We start from the raw sequence: 16,533 nt of genomic DNA on the forward strand, positions 1-16,533 counted from the left end.
CTGGTGTCAGAGGGTTTTTTTGATTAGTTTTAACATAACCATTAACACAATACCATTAACGCACCTAAAATAATTATTTCTTAATATTAGCAAACCAGTCACTATTTATCTTTGTCTGTGTGGGCTGCTATAACAAAATACCATAGATTGAAAGCTTATAAACAACAGAAATTTATTTCTTATGGTTCTGGAGGCTGGAAGTCCAAGGCAAGGCATTGGCTGATTCAGTGTCTGATGAGAACCAGCTTTCTTTTTCATAGATAGTGCCTTCTAGCTCTAACCTCACATGGCAGAAGGGTGGAGGGGTCTTTCTGGGGTGTTTTTTATAAGGGCACTAATCGTACTCATGAGGTCTCTGCCCTCATGACCGCATCACCTCCCAAAGGCCCCACCTCCTAATAGCATCACCTTGGGGGTTAGGATTTCATTGTAAGACTTTTAGGGGGACACAAACGTTCAGTCCATTGCACAATTTGCATTTCCCTGATTGTCACATCATTTTTAAAATAATTGGTTTGTTTGCATCAGGATTCCAGAAGGCCCACAATTACCTTTGACTGATATGTCTCTTTTGTCTCTTCTCATCTATTTGTTCTCCTTCCCTCTTTTTTTCTGTTTGTTGAAGAAAGTGGGTTATTTGTCCTGTAGAATTTCCCTCATTCTGAATGTGTCTCTGGTATTATTTAACAGGTTCCTCTGTCCCCTGTTGTTCCTATAAACTGGCAATCCGTGCTTTTAACCACTGCCCTATATTGCCTAGCGAAAGGAAGATGACAAGACAACCCCTGGGGAAGCTCTGTGAGCTGACTGCTCCTTTTCCTCTTCCCACTTGTTTTTGGCAAGTTGAGGCACCAGGACAGGAAACAAACACACATGCTTCTTCCCATTTGTGTTTCAGTCTATCCAGAAACATGTTTGTTTTGTTTTTTTCCCCTAAACTTCCTTGCTCCTTTGGAAGTCTCACTTTTCTGCTAAGATGACTGGGGGTGTGGGTGTACTGTGTGTGTGCTGGGTCCGAAATCGACCGAGGCCTATGACGGCAGAGCAGGTGGGTTCACAGGGCTCCCTCTGGGGTAGGGGGAGCTCTCTGGGCAGGAGGATGCACTCTTCACTTCAAGGCTGAGAGGTGTCTGTGGGCTGAGTCGGGAGGCAGTGGGGAAATTTCTCATATAGTTTGCCTGAAATAAGTTCTAAAATGAAAGTGCCTTGCAGGTAGTTATGTGTTTTCATCATTTCCATCCTATAGGCTGGAGAGTGACTGTTTCCCAGAGCTGGGCCTGGGCCTGGTTTGTGCTGTCGACAGGGCCAACACCTTCTAGTCCAGTGACTCGCAACCCCTGCTGCACATTAGTCACCTGGGCAGGTTTTTTAACAGACACTGATGCCTGGAGCACCCCGACTAGGCCAATAGAATTGAATCCCTGGGTGTACAGCCTGGTTTCTGGAATACCCAGATGATTCAGTGTGCAGCCTGGTTGAGGACTACTGAGCTGGTCCAGCCTTCTTCTGCCTTTGGGCTGCAGGTTCAATGAGTATTCTATTCCTAATCCAGAAGAGCAGTGGTTTAGAGGTCTGGGTCCAGGAGGGCTGTCAGTTTCTTCTCAGGCCTTTCCCCTCAGCTCCTGCTCCCAAGGCCGGCTCTGCCCCAGGGGCGGTGGAGGTGGCAAGGCAGCTTGCTGGTGCTGTTCTGAGCCCCTGCTGAGAATTAGCTGACTCACCTTTTTACTGGAGGGAAAGGGAAGGAATCACTTGTCTGTCTCATTCTTCCAGTTAAGAAAAAGGGAAGGAAAAACATCCTCTGATTGGGTAAAGATGGGGGCTGAATTTTGGAGGGAAAAAAAGGTCATACATTTTAAACTATTGAGAAAATAAAAATTAATCAGACTGGGAAAGTAAAAACCTTCCCAGCCATTCATCAGACTGGGAGGACACACCCATAAAGCCAGCTACAAAGAAACAGTGTTTCTCGCAAGGACCCGCTTCAGCTATAAAGTATCCTAACAACTTCCTTCTTTGAATAACCACTCTCCAACTCACTGAGAAAATGCATTCTCCAAGATCATAGATTGCCAGAAACTTTACTATTTAAAACCATATCAGTAGGACTGAAACATCCTGCTTTTGATTGGTGGGTCTGTGTCACTTTAACTCAGAGAATCAGTCCAAGTGCAGAGCTTCAAATAGGGAGTCTGGATGCAACCTGCCACATTTATCCTAACTTTATAGTTTCTAAGGAAACAAGATTCTGCACCCACTTCTCAATCCAGATCTGTGTGGACCCTTTTCCCCGCAGCCTTGCTTTGCCTTGAGCCTATTAAAGCACTATTTCACTTAAAATTTACTCTACCTTTCTCCAGAATTCTATACTAACTCAATTTTTTTCCTTCTGTTTGGTGAAATACCCCGTAGTTCCTCTGCTGTGTGGCCTCCCCCGTTGCAATGAGTCAGTAAACCTGACTTTGTCAGTATACAGGTCTGTCTCTGGGGGGGTCTTAGGTTGACTGGGCTAGGACATTATCATCTGTGCTTAGTATTTCCAACTCAGAACGCCTTTCTTGAATCTCAGGCCTCCATTTCCAAGTGTTTACTTAAAAGTTACATCTGGAAGGCCCTTTAAGTATCTCAAATGTACGTGACGAATACAGAACTTTTATCTCCCTCTCCACTAAATCAGTCTGCTTCTTGCTTTCCTTATCCTGGTTAATAAGCATTAGTGTCTAACTAGAAATCCAGCATGATCTGTGGCTCTCTGTTCTTCCTCATTGCCCAGTTGGTCAGCCTTGCTCCACTCCCAGGACGTAGCACAGTGCTGGGCGCACAGTCGGTCCTCAGTAGCTATTTGGCGAATGAATGAATAAACCTCAGGGTTCTGGGGCAGTTTCTGACTCCAGCCTTCATGCCTTCCAGCTCTGCTTGGTAAACTCATCCATCCGCCCATCCCAGCTCCTCTGTGAAGGCTCCTTGACTCACTAGGAAGAAATAACCTGTGTCCCTACTGCACTGTACGATGCCTCATTTAAGCACTGATCACAGTGTTCTGTAGTTGTTTACTTCTTTGTCTCTCTTGATAGACTCGGCTCCTTGAGGGCTTGTCCGTTGTGTTGTTCCCTCAGCCTAGCTCAGAAGGGGTTTCTAGATATCTGTGGGGCAAAATGTTTTACCTAGGACTCTCTCTCAGTGGCAGTGGTGGAGAGTGACAGGGCTGGCAGGGCTGGGACAGGATGAAAACAATGCCAGACCACAGGGTAAGTCATGGAAGTTTCCACTGGACCATCTTCCAGAAGCTGCTTCACTCAGGCTCTTCTCCTTCCAGGCCCTCACCTCTGCCCCTGCTGATCCTCTTCCCTCCTTGGGCCGCTAACTGCCATGCTCTTGTGCTTTCAAATCCTACCCTCCCTTCAAAGCCCAGCCCTGGCTCCACTCCTCCAGAAAGCCACCTGGCCATTGGCTGCTCACCAGCCCCTTCATACATTCCTGTGGCAGGTGTGTTTGTGGAGCCTTTTCTAGATGTGCAACACGAGACTAGAAATCAAGGAGGGTATGGAGAGAGCGTCCAATAGCCCACGTCCTTCAGGAGCTTATAATCGAGTAATATACCAGTTTGTATTTTAATTTAAATATATATATTTTTTAAATAGAATATTACCCCTATATATTATACATAGTGCTGACGTTTTCATTTTAAAAGCAATATAAAAGATATAGAAATAAAAATCACTCATATTCCTATTACCCAGGGGTAATCTCTGTTAACATTTTAATATGTTTTCATCTAGCTTTTTAAAAAGTATAATTTTGAGCTTTTTATTTTGAAACAGTTTCATTCTTACAGAGAAGTTGCAGGAAGAATACAGAGGAATTCCATATACCCTTTGCCTAGATCCACCAGTTTTTAACATTTTGTCACATTTCCTTTACTATTCTCTTTGTCTCCGGGTGATCATAAAGTCCAGAAACACAGCAGAGATATGTGATACCAAGCACATCTTCAATCTGTAAATAAAATAATAGTACTTACTCTCCAGATTTTATCACCACCCTATATATTGACACGTATTATTTTTTCTCCACCATTTGAGAGTAGGTCACGTTCATTTATCCCTTAATACTCAGTGTATCCTTAAGAACAAGGACATTCTCTTACATTTTTGTCTTAGTCTGTTTGGGCTGTTATAACAAAAATAGCGTAGACTGGGTACCTTATAAACAACAGAAATTAATTTCTCTGAGTTCTGGAGGCTGGGAAGTCCAAGATTAAGGTACTGGCGGATTTGCTGTCTGGTTCATAGACAGCCACTGGTTCATTCTTCTCATTGTGTCCTCACATGGCAGAAGGGGCAAAGGAATTCTCTGGAGTCTCTTTTATAAGGGCACTAATGCCATTCATGAAGGCTCTGCCTTGATTTCTAATCACCTCCCAAAGACCCCCACCTCCAAATACTGTCACCTAAGGGGTTAGGATTTAACATATGAATTTTGAGAGGACACTAATATTCAGTCTATAGCAATTATATTCAGGAAATTTAATATGGATACAATACTTTTATTCATCTATAATCCCTATTCCAATTTTGTCAATTGTCTTTTTTTAATGTCCTTGAGAGCATTTTCACCTCTAGCGCAGGATTCAATCCAGAATCACGTGTTGCCTTTAGTTGTCTTGTCTCTTTAGTTTCCTTTAATGTGGAGGTGTTCCTCAGTCTCTCTTTGCCTTTATGACACTGACATATTTGATGAACAAGGCCGATTATGTTATGGAATGCTCCTCAGTTTGGGTTTGTCTGATGTGTCCTCATGATTAGATTCAGGCCCTCCAGAATGCTATGTGAGTACTACAGGGAACTTCTCAGAGTAACACATCCAGAGGCACACAATGTCCATTTGCCCCTCCTTGATCCTTTTAACCTGTCCCCATCATTTTGTGGAGTGGCACTTCATTACTTTCTAGCACAACAAAATGTACTGTCTTGTACCTTCGCTGCCCTGGACCTGGAATCCGCCCCTTCTCTACGGAACCCTGGTTTGTTCTAGTGGACCAGGATCTGGATGTCATTCTGTCTCTTTGCTGTCCATTTACTATCTGTCTAGCTCTGTTTATCTCCTTGTCTGTTAAGTTGGAATCATCCTGTTTATATGTATTTCACAAAATCATAAGCATTTTTCCATGTCATAAACGTTGTCTGAAAACGTAATTTTAAACGGCTGCATAGTGTTCAGTCATATGAATGGACCGTCATTTATTTAACCATCTACCTTTATAAATAATGCAGCAGTGAGTGTCCTCAGCATGTACCTCTGACCACACCTCTGGACATCTCTTGATTGTTTTCTTAGACTAAATTCTTAGAGGTGCAGTTTTGCTAGACAACAGTGTGAGCATCAGGTATAAGTGGGGAAATGGTTTAGGCCATTTGAGTTATAAGATGTTAGAGAAGCCACTGTTTTCGTTAGGAATGGTGCTGAAGCTTGATCTGGTCTGTGAAAGACTGCACCCCGATGGGGTAGAAGTAGTGAGTGGAGGGTCTGCCCCACGCAGGGGTTGCCATGGGGAGCAGAGAGATGGAGGTGGCAAGGGGCCTGGTGTGTGGAGGGGACTTTGAGGTGACCTGGGGCCTACTGTAGGGTCTTTATGGGGAAGGGAAAGGAGCAGAAGTTGGCTGCAGGGTCTGGTGTCCTAGTGCGCAAGGAGAGGGAGTGCAGAGGATGGTTTGGAGAGCCGTGAGCTCCAGGGAGGATTTGGTGCCAAGCCGGAGAGCCGGGAGTGTAGCGAGGCATGAACTCCCAGCGTTTGCAGCTCTCCCCTTTATAGCCCAGCTTGGTGCCCTCTCTCCTCCCCTCAAGCTGGCTCTGGCCCCCAGGCAGAAGGCCCAGCAGTAGCATTGCTCGGTTTCCTTTCATTGTGTCCTGATGCCTGTGGCCTGCTTAGCACAAAGCCCTCATTTTCTGGGGCAAGGCTGGGGGGAGCTGGCCCCTTGTCCTGGGCCTCACAGCAGCTCCAGAGCTATGGGGGAAGGAGGGCCTGAGGTCTGCAAGCTGGGCACTATCAGGCTTGAGCTCTGCCTGTGGGAGCTTTCTCTGGGGGCAGGGCCTGAGCTGGACCTTAGAGAGGGACCCTGCCTCACTCGAGAGGTCCTAAGCAAAGCAGGGAGGCTGCAGCGGGCAGGGAAGGCTGGGCGAGGGCAGGGGACCAGGCCTCACCTCCAGCCTGCGTGCTCAGCAGTGCTTGGGAACTACTAGAAGGCTTGGAGAGGATCTCAGCGCATTGGGGGGAGAGGGAAAAAGTGGGACACATCTTGAAGAGATGTTGGGACTGGTCAGTGAGTGTCGTAATGGTCTTTCTGAGTTGACTTTAGAAAGCCCTCAGACCTGGGAAAGCTGCCCTCAGGTCACTGAGAAGTGAGGCCTCGTTGGTATTCATCACCCACATGGGGAGTCCTAGGGACTGTGCGACCCCAATAGTAAGGGTGGGCTGTGGGGTGGGGTTCCCCAGTGTCTGGAGGATGGCGTACAGCAGCTGATCTACTCTCTTCTTCCTCCTCCCCCTCCAGACATCCTTCTATGGTCGCTTCAGGCACTTCTTGGATATCATTGACCCTCGCACACTGTTTGTCACTGAGGTAAGTCATGGCTGTAACTCTCAATGGAGGCCCTTTGGCCTTTGTACCTTGTCACTTTAGCAGATCCGTGGAGCACTGAGCTAACATCTGATGCCAATCCTCCTCTTTGTTTTTTTTTTTTTTTTTTTTTGCTGAGGAATATTGGCCCTGGGCTAACATCCGTGCCCGTCCTCCTCTACTTTATATGGGACGCTGCCACAGCATGGCTTGACAAGCAGTGTGGGTCAGTGCGCGCCCGGGATCCAAACCTGCGAACCCGGGGCCGCCGAAGCAGAGCGAGCACACTTAATGGCTATGCCACTGGGCCGGCCCCCTGTGTGTACGCTTTAGACACATTATCTCATCTCATTTGGATCTCACAACATCCCTTTAAGGTGGATGTATATCATCATTATTATTTCAAACTTTAATAAAAGTATTACCAAACACATGAATTATATGCTCATTACAAAATTTCAAACAGTGTAGATGTGTTTAAGTAGAACAAAAAAGCGTCCTTCATACACTTTCCCTACCCAGTTCCCTCCTCTCACGTGTAATATTAGGTTTATTAAGGTATAATTTACCTTTTATATATGAACCGTTCTGTGAGTTTTGACAGACATTCAGTCATGTATCCACCACCACAGTGAAGACGCAGAACATTTCCATCACTCTAAAGTGTTCCATCATGTCCGTTTTTAATCAGTCCCCCCCTGCACCACCCGTTTTCTGGCAACCACTCATCTGTTTTATGTCATATAAATGGAATCCTACAGTGTGCAGCTTTGTATGTCTGGCTTCTTTCCCTTCATATAATGCTTTTGAGATTCATCGATGTCATTGCATGTATCAGTACTTCATCACTTCTTATGGCTGAGTAGTATTCCACTGAAAGAATGTTCCAGAATTTGTTAATCCATCTACTTGTTGATGAACACCTGGACTCTTTCCAGTTTGGGGCTATTACGCATAAAACTGCGATGAGCATTCTTTGTGTGGATGTTTGCTTTCATTTGTCTTGAGTAAATAACTAGGCCTGGGATTGCTGGCTGATGTGGTAAGTGTGGTAAGTGTATGTTTAACTTCATAGGAAACTGCCAAACTGTTATTCAAAGTGGCTGTACATTTTACATTTCCATCACAATGTTCTACTTGCTCCACATCCTCACCAGTACCTGGTATTGTCAAATTTAAATTTATTGTCAAATTTATTTCAGCCATACTAAGAAGTGTGTCTTTATAGTCTTTGTATATGTATTTACAAATGTATGTAGGAATGTATGCACATACAAAGTAGCAAATGTTTATTAAGCACTTATTGTGAGCAAGTCAGTGTTGTAAGCATTTTACATGCGTTAGCTTGTCAGATGAACTCAAAGCAACCCTATGAGGTAGATACTATTATAAGTTCCATTTTACAGATGAGGAAACAGACAGAAGTTAAGTCTCATGCACATGGTGCTGGCCAGTGATGGAGCCAGGGTATGAACCCAGGTAAGCTTGTCTCTAGAACCCTTATTCTTAGCCAGTTTGCATTCCTGTTCAGGTAACTCAAGTTTAAGGAACTCTCCCAAGGTTACTCCTGCCCTGGGCCCCCACATACCCTGAGGCAAGTCATGGAGCCTCTGAGTCGGCTTCCTAGAGAACAGCACTTCTCTGGACATCTTCTCTGTGCTGAACATTGGCTTGCTTCAGCCCCAGGGTTGATGAACTCTGGGAGGGCAAAGTCATAATGGAAAGAAGCACAGGCCTGATAGGCACCTGGGCCTAGAACCATCCCCACTGTGCCTGGAGGAGCAGCCCAGTAACGGGAAATGTGGGAATTACCCTGATATGTTGTTTCCTACTGCATCTCAGCAAGGACGAAAGGCTCGAGTATTTTACTGACTGGGCTTACCTCTGGATGTACCACCTCTTAAGGGCAAGGCTGCTGTACCTCTGGGCCCTGTCTGGATTCTCCTAAGGAGTAATCAATGCAATCACGTAACAATTAGGAGAACACCAAACTAGAGAAACTGCTTACCTAGCCTAGGTTATGTGTCTTTAGAAAGTTCCAGAATGGTGCAAAACTAGATACAGGTACATCATAAATCCCAAGATAAATGCCACCCGCTTGATGGAGGAGGCAGCAGAGGCCCGTGCTTAACTCAACAGATGGAGGTGCTGATGGTGGACTTTGAGGTGTGTTGAGAGATGGTGGAGGGAGCCCTGGGGGGTCGGGAGGTATTTCAGTGCTCCCTAGATTACCACAAGCAGGCAGGGGCTTTAGGGATGGGTGGGCAGCTACAGCGTGGCATGCCACCTGTTCCAGGTGGTTCACACCCTCCCTCCTCTCCATCCACCCTTCTTTCATTCCCAGACCATTTCATTTCTCTACTCCTCCTGTACCACATCTTTCTTCTTTAACTCTTGCATTTTGAAAGGCCCCAACATTCTTGTACATCACTAAACCATTTTTGGTCTGTTTCCTCATTGGTAAATACAAAAATCCCATACTTTACTATTAACTGAAATATCAAAGCAACTTAACCATTTACTGACCAGAAAATAAACAATGCAACAGCAGTTTTAGAATATTTTTGGAATTTCTTGTGTTCCCTTCCCTCATCAAAGATTCTGATAGGCTTCCCAGAAAGATCTGCACCTCCTCTCCCCACCACACCGCAGTTGGGGACTGTTTTCAGCACTACCTGCTGGCCTTTTGGAAAGTTTCTGCCTGCAGAAGATCTTCTAGGCCCTAAAAACTCTGGAAGGGCCATGCATGGGACCTTTGGGCTCTCACTGGTTCTAGACCAGGCAGGTTGCTTAGCAAGGCCATCTGCATGGAAGCAATGAGAAATTAGAGGCACTGAGAGGAAAGAGTCTCTTATCTGAGCCCCTGCCTCATGAACTGTGGCACTACCAGGAGAGTCAGGATCCCCCTTCTGCTGGGCTCAGTCCACAGACCATGGCTCATGTCTGTAGGACACTGTTTCTCTATTGGCTCATGTCCTGGGAGGCAGTGTGGGGCAGTGGCTGCCCAGTCAGAGGAGATCTGGACAGGCCTGTTTGCCTGTGAGGGTAGGAGGGTAGCGGAGAACATGAGGAGGTGGCTCTGGAAGCCGGCGGTTCTTGAGGTGGAAAGATCCTGGGCAGCTTGAGCCATCTGGTGACCTGCTTCTGAGGGACGTTAGCTGAGTTAATGGATAGACTCATCTTGAGAGAGTTTGCAGCTACTTGTTTGCAGTTTATAATTGACCAAGCTTTAAAAAGATTCCAATGCTTGTATGTGTAATGAGGCGGAGGAAATTGTATTCACCGTAATTTCTCTTAGGAAGAAGGCTGTCTTTGTTCTAAGAATGTCTTGAGCAAGGCCTCAGAGGAGGAGGAGGTTGGTCTGCTTGACAGAGGGGGAAGAACTGTGCTTTTTGATCCTAAAAGGAGAGAGAAGAGAGAAGGAAGAAAAGGGAGAAACCGGGAAGGCGAGCAAGTGATGGCGATGAGTTGAAAGGCCAGCGGCTGGGGCTCTTTTGAGACTGGTCATGCCAACTGTTCTTGTGAAAGTTGTTGATATGTCGCACTACTGTCCCCTCCACCATCATTCCTGGGAAGTTGTCAGTAGAGTCTGCTTGGTTCACGATATCTCTGCAGGAGTAGGTTATTTGGGGGCATCTTGAGGGGCTGTGAGTCTCCTGGCAGGGTGCAGTGTGTGCAGAATCAAGCCTGAGGAAGGAAACCACCAGGAGCTGGCAGAAGCCCAGCTTTGGCCTTCCACATGGGTCATGGAATTACATCTAGATCTCTGAGGGCGAGGCTGTACCAGCTGACGTTTAAGTTACTTTTAATTACAGACTGGAGATGAAAGGGATTTGCTATTCTGAATTCAATAATTATTTCAGAGAATGAATGATTGAAGGATTATCATCTTGAAGGGCATAGAAAACTAACTGAAATAGTGTTAACACCAACTGAGTGCTGATGTTGGTATAATAATCTGAAACTATTTGGGGTATACTGTAGGATAGAATAAATAAGTAACTACACTAATTCTGGGAACCAGGGTTCTCACCATGGGAGTAGGGAGATACACATATAGAATAGGGACAAGACAGAGAGAACTCTGTTATGTTGTATTTAAATTGGAGGTATCAGTATGAACTCATGATTTACACACACACACACGCATTTACATTTATGTTTCCCAGTTTCCTGCCTCTGTTCACTGAATGGGCCTAGAAACAATGACACCCCAGAAACAATGTACCATTATCCACTAAGAGGAACCAGGGCTCCCTGGAGAGATGACCAAATCCACATCTGGGCCAAGGAGAGTTGCTCTGGAAAGTAAGAAAGTGCTCAAAGAATGATGAAGACACAGGAACTGGCTTGAAAGGAAACCCACTGGCCACATTTGGGACAATTTGAGCATTAAGAATAATAAAAGCAATGGATTATAACACATTGAATAATACTAATAAATCCATGAGTCCATAGTAATAATAAAAATGTGGGAGGAGGAAGCTCTTCTTCACAGAAGAATATCAGCTAATAAATGTAGAAGGAAATAACCATTGTGTAATCCTCAATGAAATAACTGATTCCAACAGGATCTTTAATGGATGCTGTTTCTGCAGAGTAAAATGTTGTTGGGAAACAGGATATGTTATCAAGTAAATATCACCCCGAAGATTATTTATCGATTACAAAGGGGGAAAGGTACCTTTACGATGGGGAGCTTGGATGACACCCCTTTAACAAGGTGAACAAACTTAGTATCACTAACTATGAAAGGAACTGACATTATGTGCCTCCTGATGTGATGTGGTCCTGGCATTAATCCCTAAATACTGGAAAATATGTGAAAGTCTAAAGAAGAAAATAAAAACTGCTCATTATCCCACCTGCCAGAAATAATCACCATTAACATTTTGGTGTATGTCTATGTACAAAATTAGGACGGTTTATATAATATGTATATATATGTGTGTGTATATATATCTATATAGATCTATCTATATAGATATATAAAGAATCATATATGATATGGTATGATATATGTATACATAACATATATGTATACATGATATATATTCTTTTTTCCATGTAGCATATCTTAAGCATTTTTCCTTGTCATTAAATGTGTTTCAAAATGTTTTTAATAACTGCATAGTAGTCCAGGGTGTGGTTATTCTATAATTTATTTAATCATTTTCTTTATTGTTGACCATTTGGGTGGTTTCAAGTCTTTTGCCATTATAAATAATATTGTGATAAATATCCTTGAACATAAATCTACCCATATTTCTCTTTATTTCCTTTGGATAAATTCCTAGAAGTGGAATTTCTGAGTGAAAGACATTTTAAGGCTTTTCATATATATTGCCAAATTGCCCTGCAAATAGTACCAACCTGTACCAAGATTATATCAGTTTATTCTCTCAATAGCAGTGAGTGAGGGGGTCCATTTAAATGCATTCTAGACAGCATTAGATGTTCTAATTTTAAAATCTTTAATGGATTTTTAATTAAAAAAATACCCAAATGTCAGTACCCATTTGAACTTCAAGTTCTTGCCCATTTGCATACATTTTTGGCATCTTTATTACATTGAACATAGACTTTTTATTTGCTTTTTTCATTCATTTCCAAGCCTTTATTATTTTTAAAAATCAAGTCTTGTAAATAACCATCCCTGTTAGACTTTTAGGTCTAACAGATAGATTCTTTCCTATCTTTTATGTTCCTGTAAAAAACAGTCTCAGGCATATCACTTTTCACTTCTGCTAAATTTTTTTTTTTGGAAAAAATTCCCAAGAGTAGGATATCCAGACTGGAGGCCATGATTGTTGTTACAGTTCTTGGGCAGCTGGACAGATTTATTTTCTAAAGGGTTGCACCACTGTCATGCTGCCAGAGTTATATCGATTTCTGTGGTGACCAGAGGTCAGCCACAGGGAAAGCAGAGCCTCTCCCCATGTGTCCCTAGTTTCTTCCCCTCAGGCCTCTCAGAGAGTGTCTCTTAGCTGCTGGGAGCCAGGGACCAATCTCAGCACAGACAGATAGCCCCATGGGTCCCTGGACTGCTGGGAGGGAACAAGAAGGGGCTTGGGAAGGCCGAGGGAAGACAGGAGGACTTGGGACTCTGCCAGCACATAAATCATTAGCTTTGGCCCCCAAGTCCCACTGCCTGGGGGCCACAATAGGAATGGAAAAAGCCTTGATTCAGACAAGGTAAGAATGCATAGCCCTGCACTTGGCAGATGCAAGACTGGCCCAGGTGAGAACCATCAGGTACTGAGCAATCAAGGCATGATGTGACATGACATGGGGGACCTCCCACCGCCCCCCCACTTGCCCAGCCAGCCCTGCTCCATTCCCTCATACATACACCCTCCTCCCCACCCCCCACTGCTAATTCTTTCTCTCCTGACTCTTGACCCTGCTCTTCTCTTTTCTTTTTTTTAGTTCTGCCAGCTTTGGGACTCCCAAACTCTCCACTTTGCCTGAAATGGCCATGTTTCTATGGTACCCGCTTTCTCTATACATGCTTTCCAGTTCCTCTGTGTCAGGCTGGGCTCGGCTTTTAGTGAATGAAGAAGGCCCTTCCTTTTCTTGCCTGGGGTGCCTGCCCTAGCAGGCCTCAGCTTTGGGGGGATGCAGGCATTGCTGTGGGTTCTTTGAGAGACCACCCTTCTCTCAGTTACTGTCATGAGGACAGGGGGTTCTTCCACACTGACATCTCGTGGAAATGGCCTAGAACTGGGATTGAGGGGACTTGGGGTTTCCAGGTGCCACCCAGCTGCTCTGTTACCCTGGGCACGGAAATGCCCTTCCTTCTCTGGCCTCAATTGTCTCATCAGAGAGGGGTGGCCTAGATGGTTCTATGATAGACACATGCAGAGGGGTATTCTTATCCACTTCCTGGGTGAACAGGGCATAGTCTCTTGGAATCCGGGGATTCTGTGACCAGCATCACCGTCGGGGGCCTTTGATCTGCTACTCTGGAACCTGGACTCCTAACCTTGACCATACCCTTCACCTTCCCCCAGCAGCCTCAATCATTCATTTTTGTGAAATGCCCACTGTGTGTGGCCCTGTGTTGGTGATGGGCTGGGGTGGGTGGGTCCTGTGTTCCTGCAAAGATACCTAACCAGTCCCCTGCTCCCTGCACTTGGCAATCTCACAGATAACATGGGCACACGCGCCGTAAGTGGTCAGGGACCTGTGAGAGGAGCAAACCAAATGCACCCTGAGTGTTCAGAGAGGGGAGGAAACATTTCTGGAAGATTCGTGGAGAAGGTGGCCCTGAGCCTTGAAGGGTGGATGGGGAAGGTGATGGACTGTTGGGGAGGAAGGGTGTCCTGGTGAGGTGAACCGTATGGGCAAGGTCAGGAGTGGGAACATGCAGGTACCACCTGGACAGTGGGTGGGTCCCTTTACCAGAAGGGGGTGAAATATTTCTGGGTGCTACTCACATCCTGGCCAGGTGCTGTCACTACCATCGTATATTTAACGTAGTAAATATTGTTGTAATAAATTACATATTTAAATCAGTTGACATCTTTCTTTAGCCAAGCAGGGATTACACTCAGTCTGCATTTAGTTTGGAAGTGGGCTATGGTGCCCCCTCTTCCCCCCGCCCCCCGAAAATATTAGTTTTGCTTCTAATGACCTCCCCCCCTCCCCCCACCGGCTTTCCTTTTTGTGCCCTTCCCTTCCTGTGTGCCTCCATCCCCATTCCCCTCTGGCATGGGCCTCCTGCCCTCTCTGGCCACCACCCTAACACTCCATGCGATGCCCGATGCCTGCCTCTTTGCTTCCTTCTCCTTCCTCTCAGGGCCTTGGGGCGGAACTCTCAGGGCCGGGATTCTCCTTGTTCAAATTATTTGCTGCTGGAGCAGACCTCCCGGTGCCAGCGTTTCCAGAGGGACCTTCTGGAGACCATGCCCCCCGTCAAATACAAAGAGACAGCCTCACGGTGACACTTTGGCAGGCGACCCAGAGGCAGGCAGGCTGGTGATGGAGATTGGGAAGCAGCAACCTGTGCCGTCCCTCCCTCGAGGTTGTCTCTCCACTTGGGTTGTCCCTCCCCCTGGCCCCCGGGCTCCAGAGAAGGGCGGGCAGCCTCGATTCTGACCAGCTGGGCCCCTTATCCGTTTTGCATTCATGGTCTGGCTGCCTGCTTGTTCCTGATTGAAAAGCCTTCCTGCGAAGTTCACCCTGCCACTAACCTCCAGCTTTCCACACCCCTCAAGAAGCCAGGGCTCTTCTGCCAAGCCTCACAATGCATCAGGGTGAGAGGAGAGTTTAAAGCAGGAAGACCCTCCTCGCATCCCTCAAGCCCCGTTATCTGCAGTGAAGAGACCAGCCCTCAGAACAGCCAGCCCTCAGGGACCTCTCAAGACGTGGCCTGAGGCCTTGCCTGTCCCATAGAGGGGCCTGGAGCCCCAGCCTCTCAGCCTCTGACAGAGGGGTGCCTGAATGAGAGTTAGCAAGGCCCAGAGGCAGACAAGCATGTTCTAGCTTCCTTCAGTCCTGGATTCTCAGACTTGTCTTCAGGAATTTTGGATTCAGTTCTCCCTCAATCCATGCCAAGATCAGGGCTCTTTGGAACTTATTCTTGTGGCAGGAGGCCTCCCTTTGATGACCGCGTCAAATGAGATGGAATCTGGCCACGTTGTTATAGGAACTCGGGAGAATCCCTGGAGTGGGAAAATAATGAGAACACGGGCCATTCACCATTCGGCGTGGAAAGTAGAGCATTCATTGTCCTGTGGCAGAGGCTGCGGCAGCAGGAGGAAGCAGGCTTGGGGTGGGGAGCTTACCGTGTCAGTAGGAGGCTCTGGGGGATGTTGGAGGGACAGAGCAAGCATCTGACTAAATTCTGGGTTCAAATACTAAACTGCTCATTTACTATCTGTGTGACCTTAAGCAAGTTAAAACAATCAACATGATCCCATTTTGTTGAAAAACAAATGTATTCAGTCTAGAAGGAAAATCATTCTCACTTTTGCAGTGGTTATCTCAGTTTATGTTTACAGGTTATTTAAAATTACTTTTTGTGCCTTTCTATTTTTTTCTAACATTTTCTCTCAACAGCATGGATTACTAGTATAACTGGATAAAACAAAAACAAAAACACAAAGCTATCTCTACTTTGGAAACAGATTCTGGGAAGGGATTCTTGAATTTTGAAACTGATATGCATACATTTGAAAGGGGAGGGACAGTCCTTTCCAGCAGTCAGGCTGCTCCCAAGTAAGAAGTCTCCCTGGCCCCCTGACTGCCCTGGACTAGAACAGCCTGGCCACGGCACTCCACACACAGGCCTGGCGGGTCGGGGGCGGCCTGGCTGGCTTGTTTGGGCTGGCAGTTATTCCTGCTGCTACAGGACAGGAGGTGGCTTTCATTCCCAATCCTATGGGTCAGCCAGGTCAGCCTGCTCAGCAAATGCCCCGTCGGCCCTGTGGGTGCCCTTTCTGGTACTGCATCCTGCCTTCAGACCAAGGGGCTTATGCTGGAGTCTTGGCACTCCCGTCCTCAGCCAGCCTCGTCCCTCCATCAAAAGGAGAACAGGGCGGCTTCACTGGGTTTCTTCCTGCATGCTGGGCATCCCTGATGTCTGAGTGCCTCATCTGACCTTGACATAGGCTGCCTGCTATGACTGTTGTCTATTGTTAATTTTTTTGAGGTCCAATATACGTATGGTAAAATGCAGAAATCCGAAGTTTATGGCTTAGTGGATTTTGACACATGTTTCTACCCGTGTAACCACCACTCAGATCAAGACATTGAATGTTTCCATTACCCAGAGAGTTCTGTCATGCTTCTTGCACGTCAGTACCCCCCACAAATGTCACACTATAATGACCTCTACCACCATAGGTGAGCTTTGCCTGTTTTTGAACTTTATATATTCTTTTACGTGTGACGTCTTTCACTTATCATTATGTGT

The 16,533-nt window shown here is 46.0% G+C and overlaps 1 protein-coding gene across 4 annotated transcripts in view; it reads left to right on the plus strand.

Moving 5' to 3' along the window:
* SFXN5 (sideroflexin 5) overlaps positions 1-16,533 on the plus strand; it is a 112,993-nt gene that overhangs the window by 4,156 nt on the left and 92,304 nt on the right. For all 4 annotated transcript variants that reach the window (XM_058550954.1, XM_058550953.1, XM_058550951.1 and 1 more), the window contains exon 2: positions 6,549-6,617. In XM_058550954.1, coding sequence (XP_058406937.1) covers positions 6,549-6,617 — 69 coding nt within the window. The remainder of the gene's footprint in view (positions 1-6,548; positions 6,618-16,533) is intronic.

The sequence above is a fragment of the Diceros bicornis genome, chromosome 12, assembly GCF_020826845.1.
Source record: "Diceros bicornis minor isolate mBicDic1 chromosome 12, mDicBic1.mat.cur, whole genome shotgun sequence".
Lineage (NCBI taxonomy): Eukaryota > Metazoa > Chordata > Mammalia > Perissodactyla > Rhinocerotidae > Diceros > Diceros bicornis.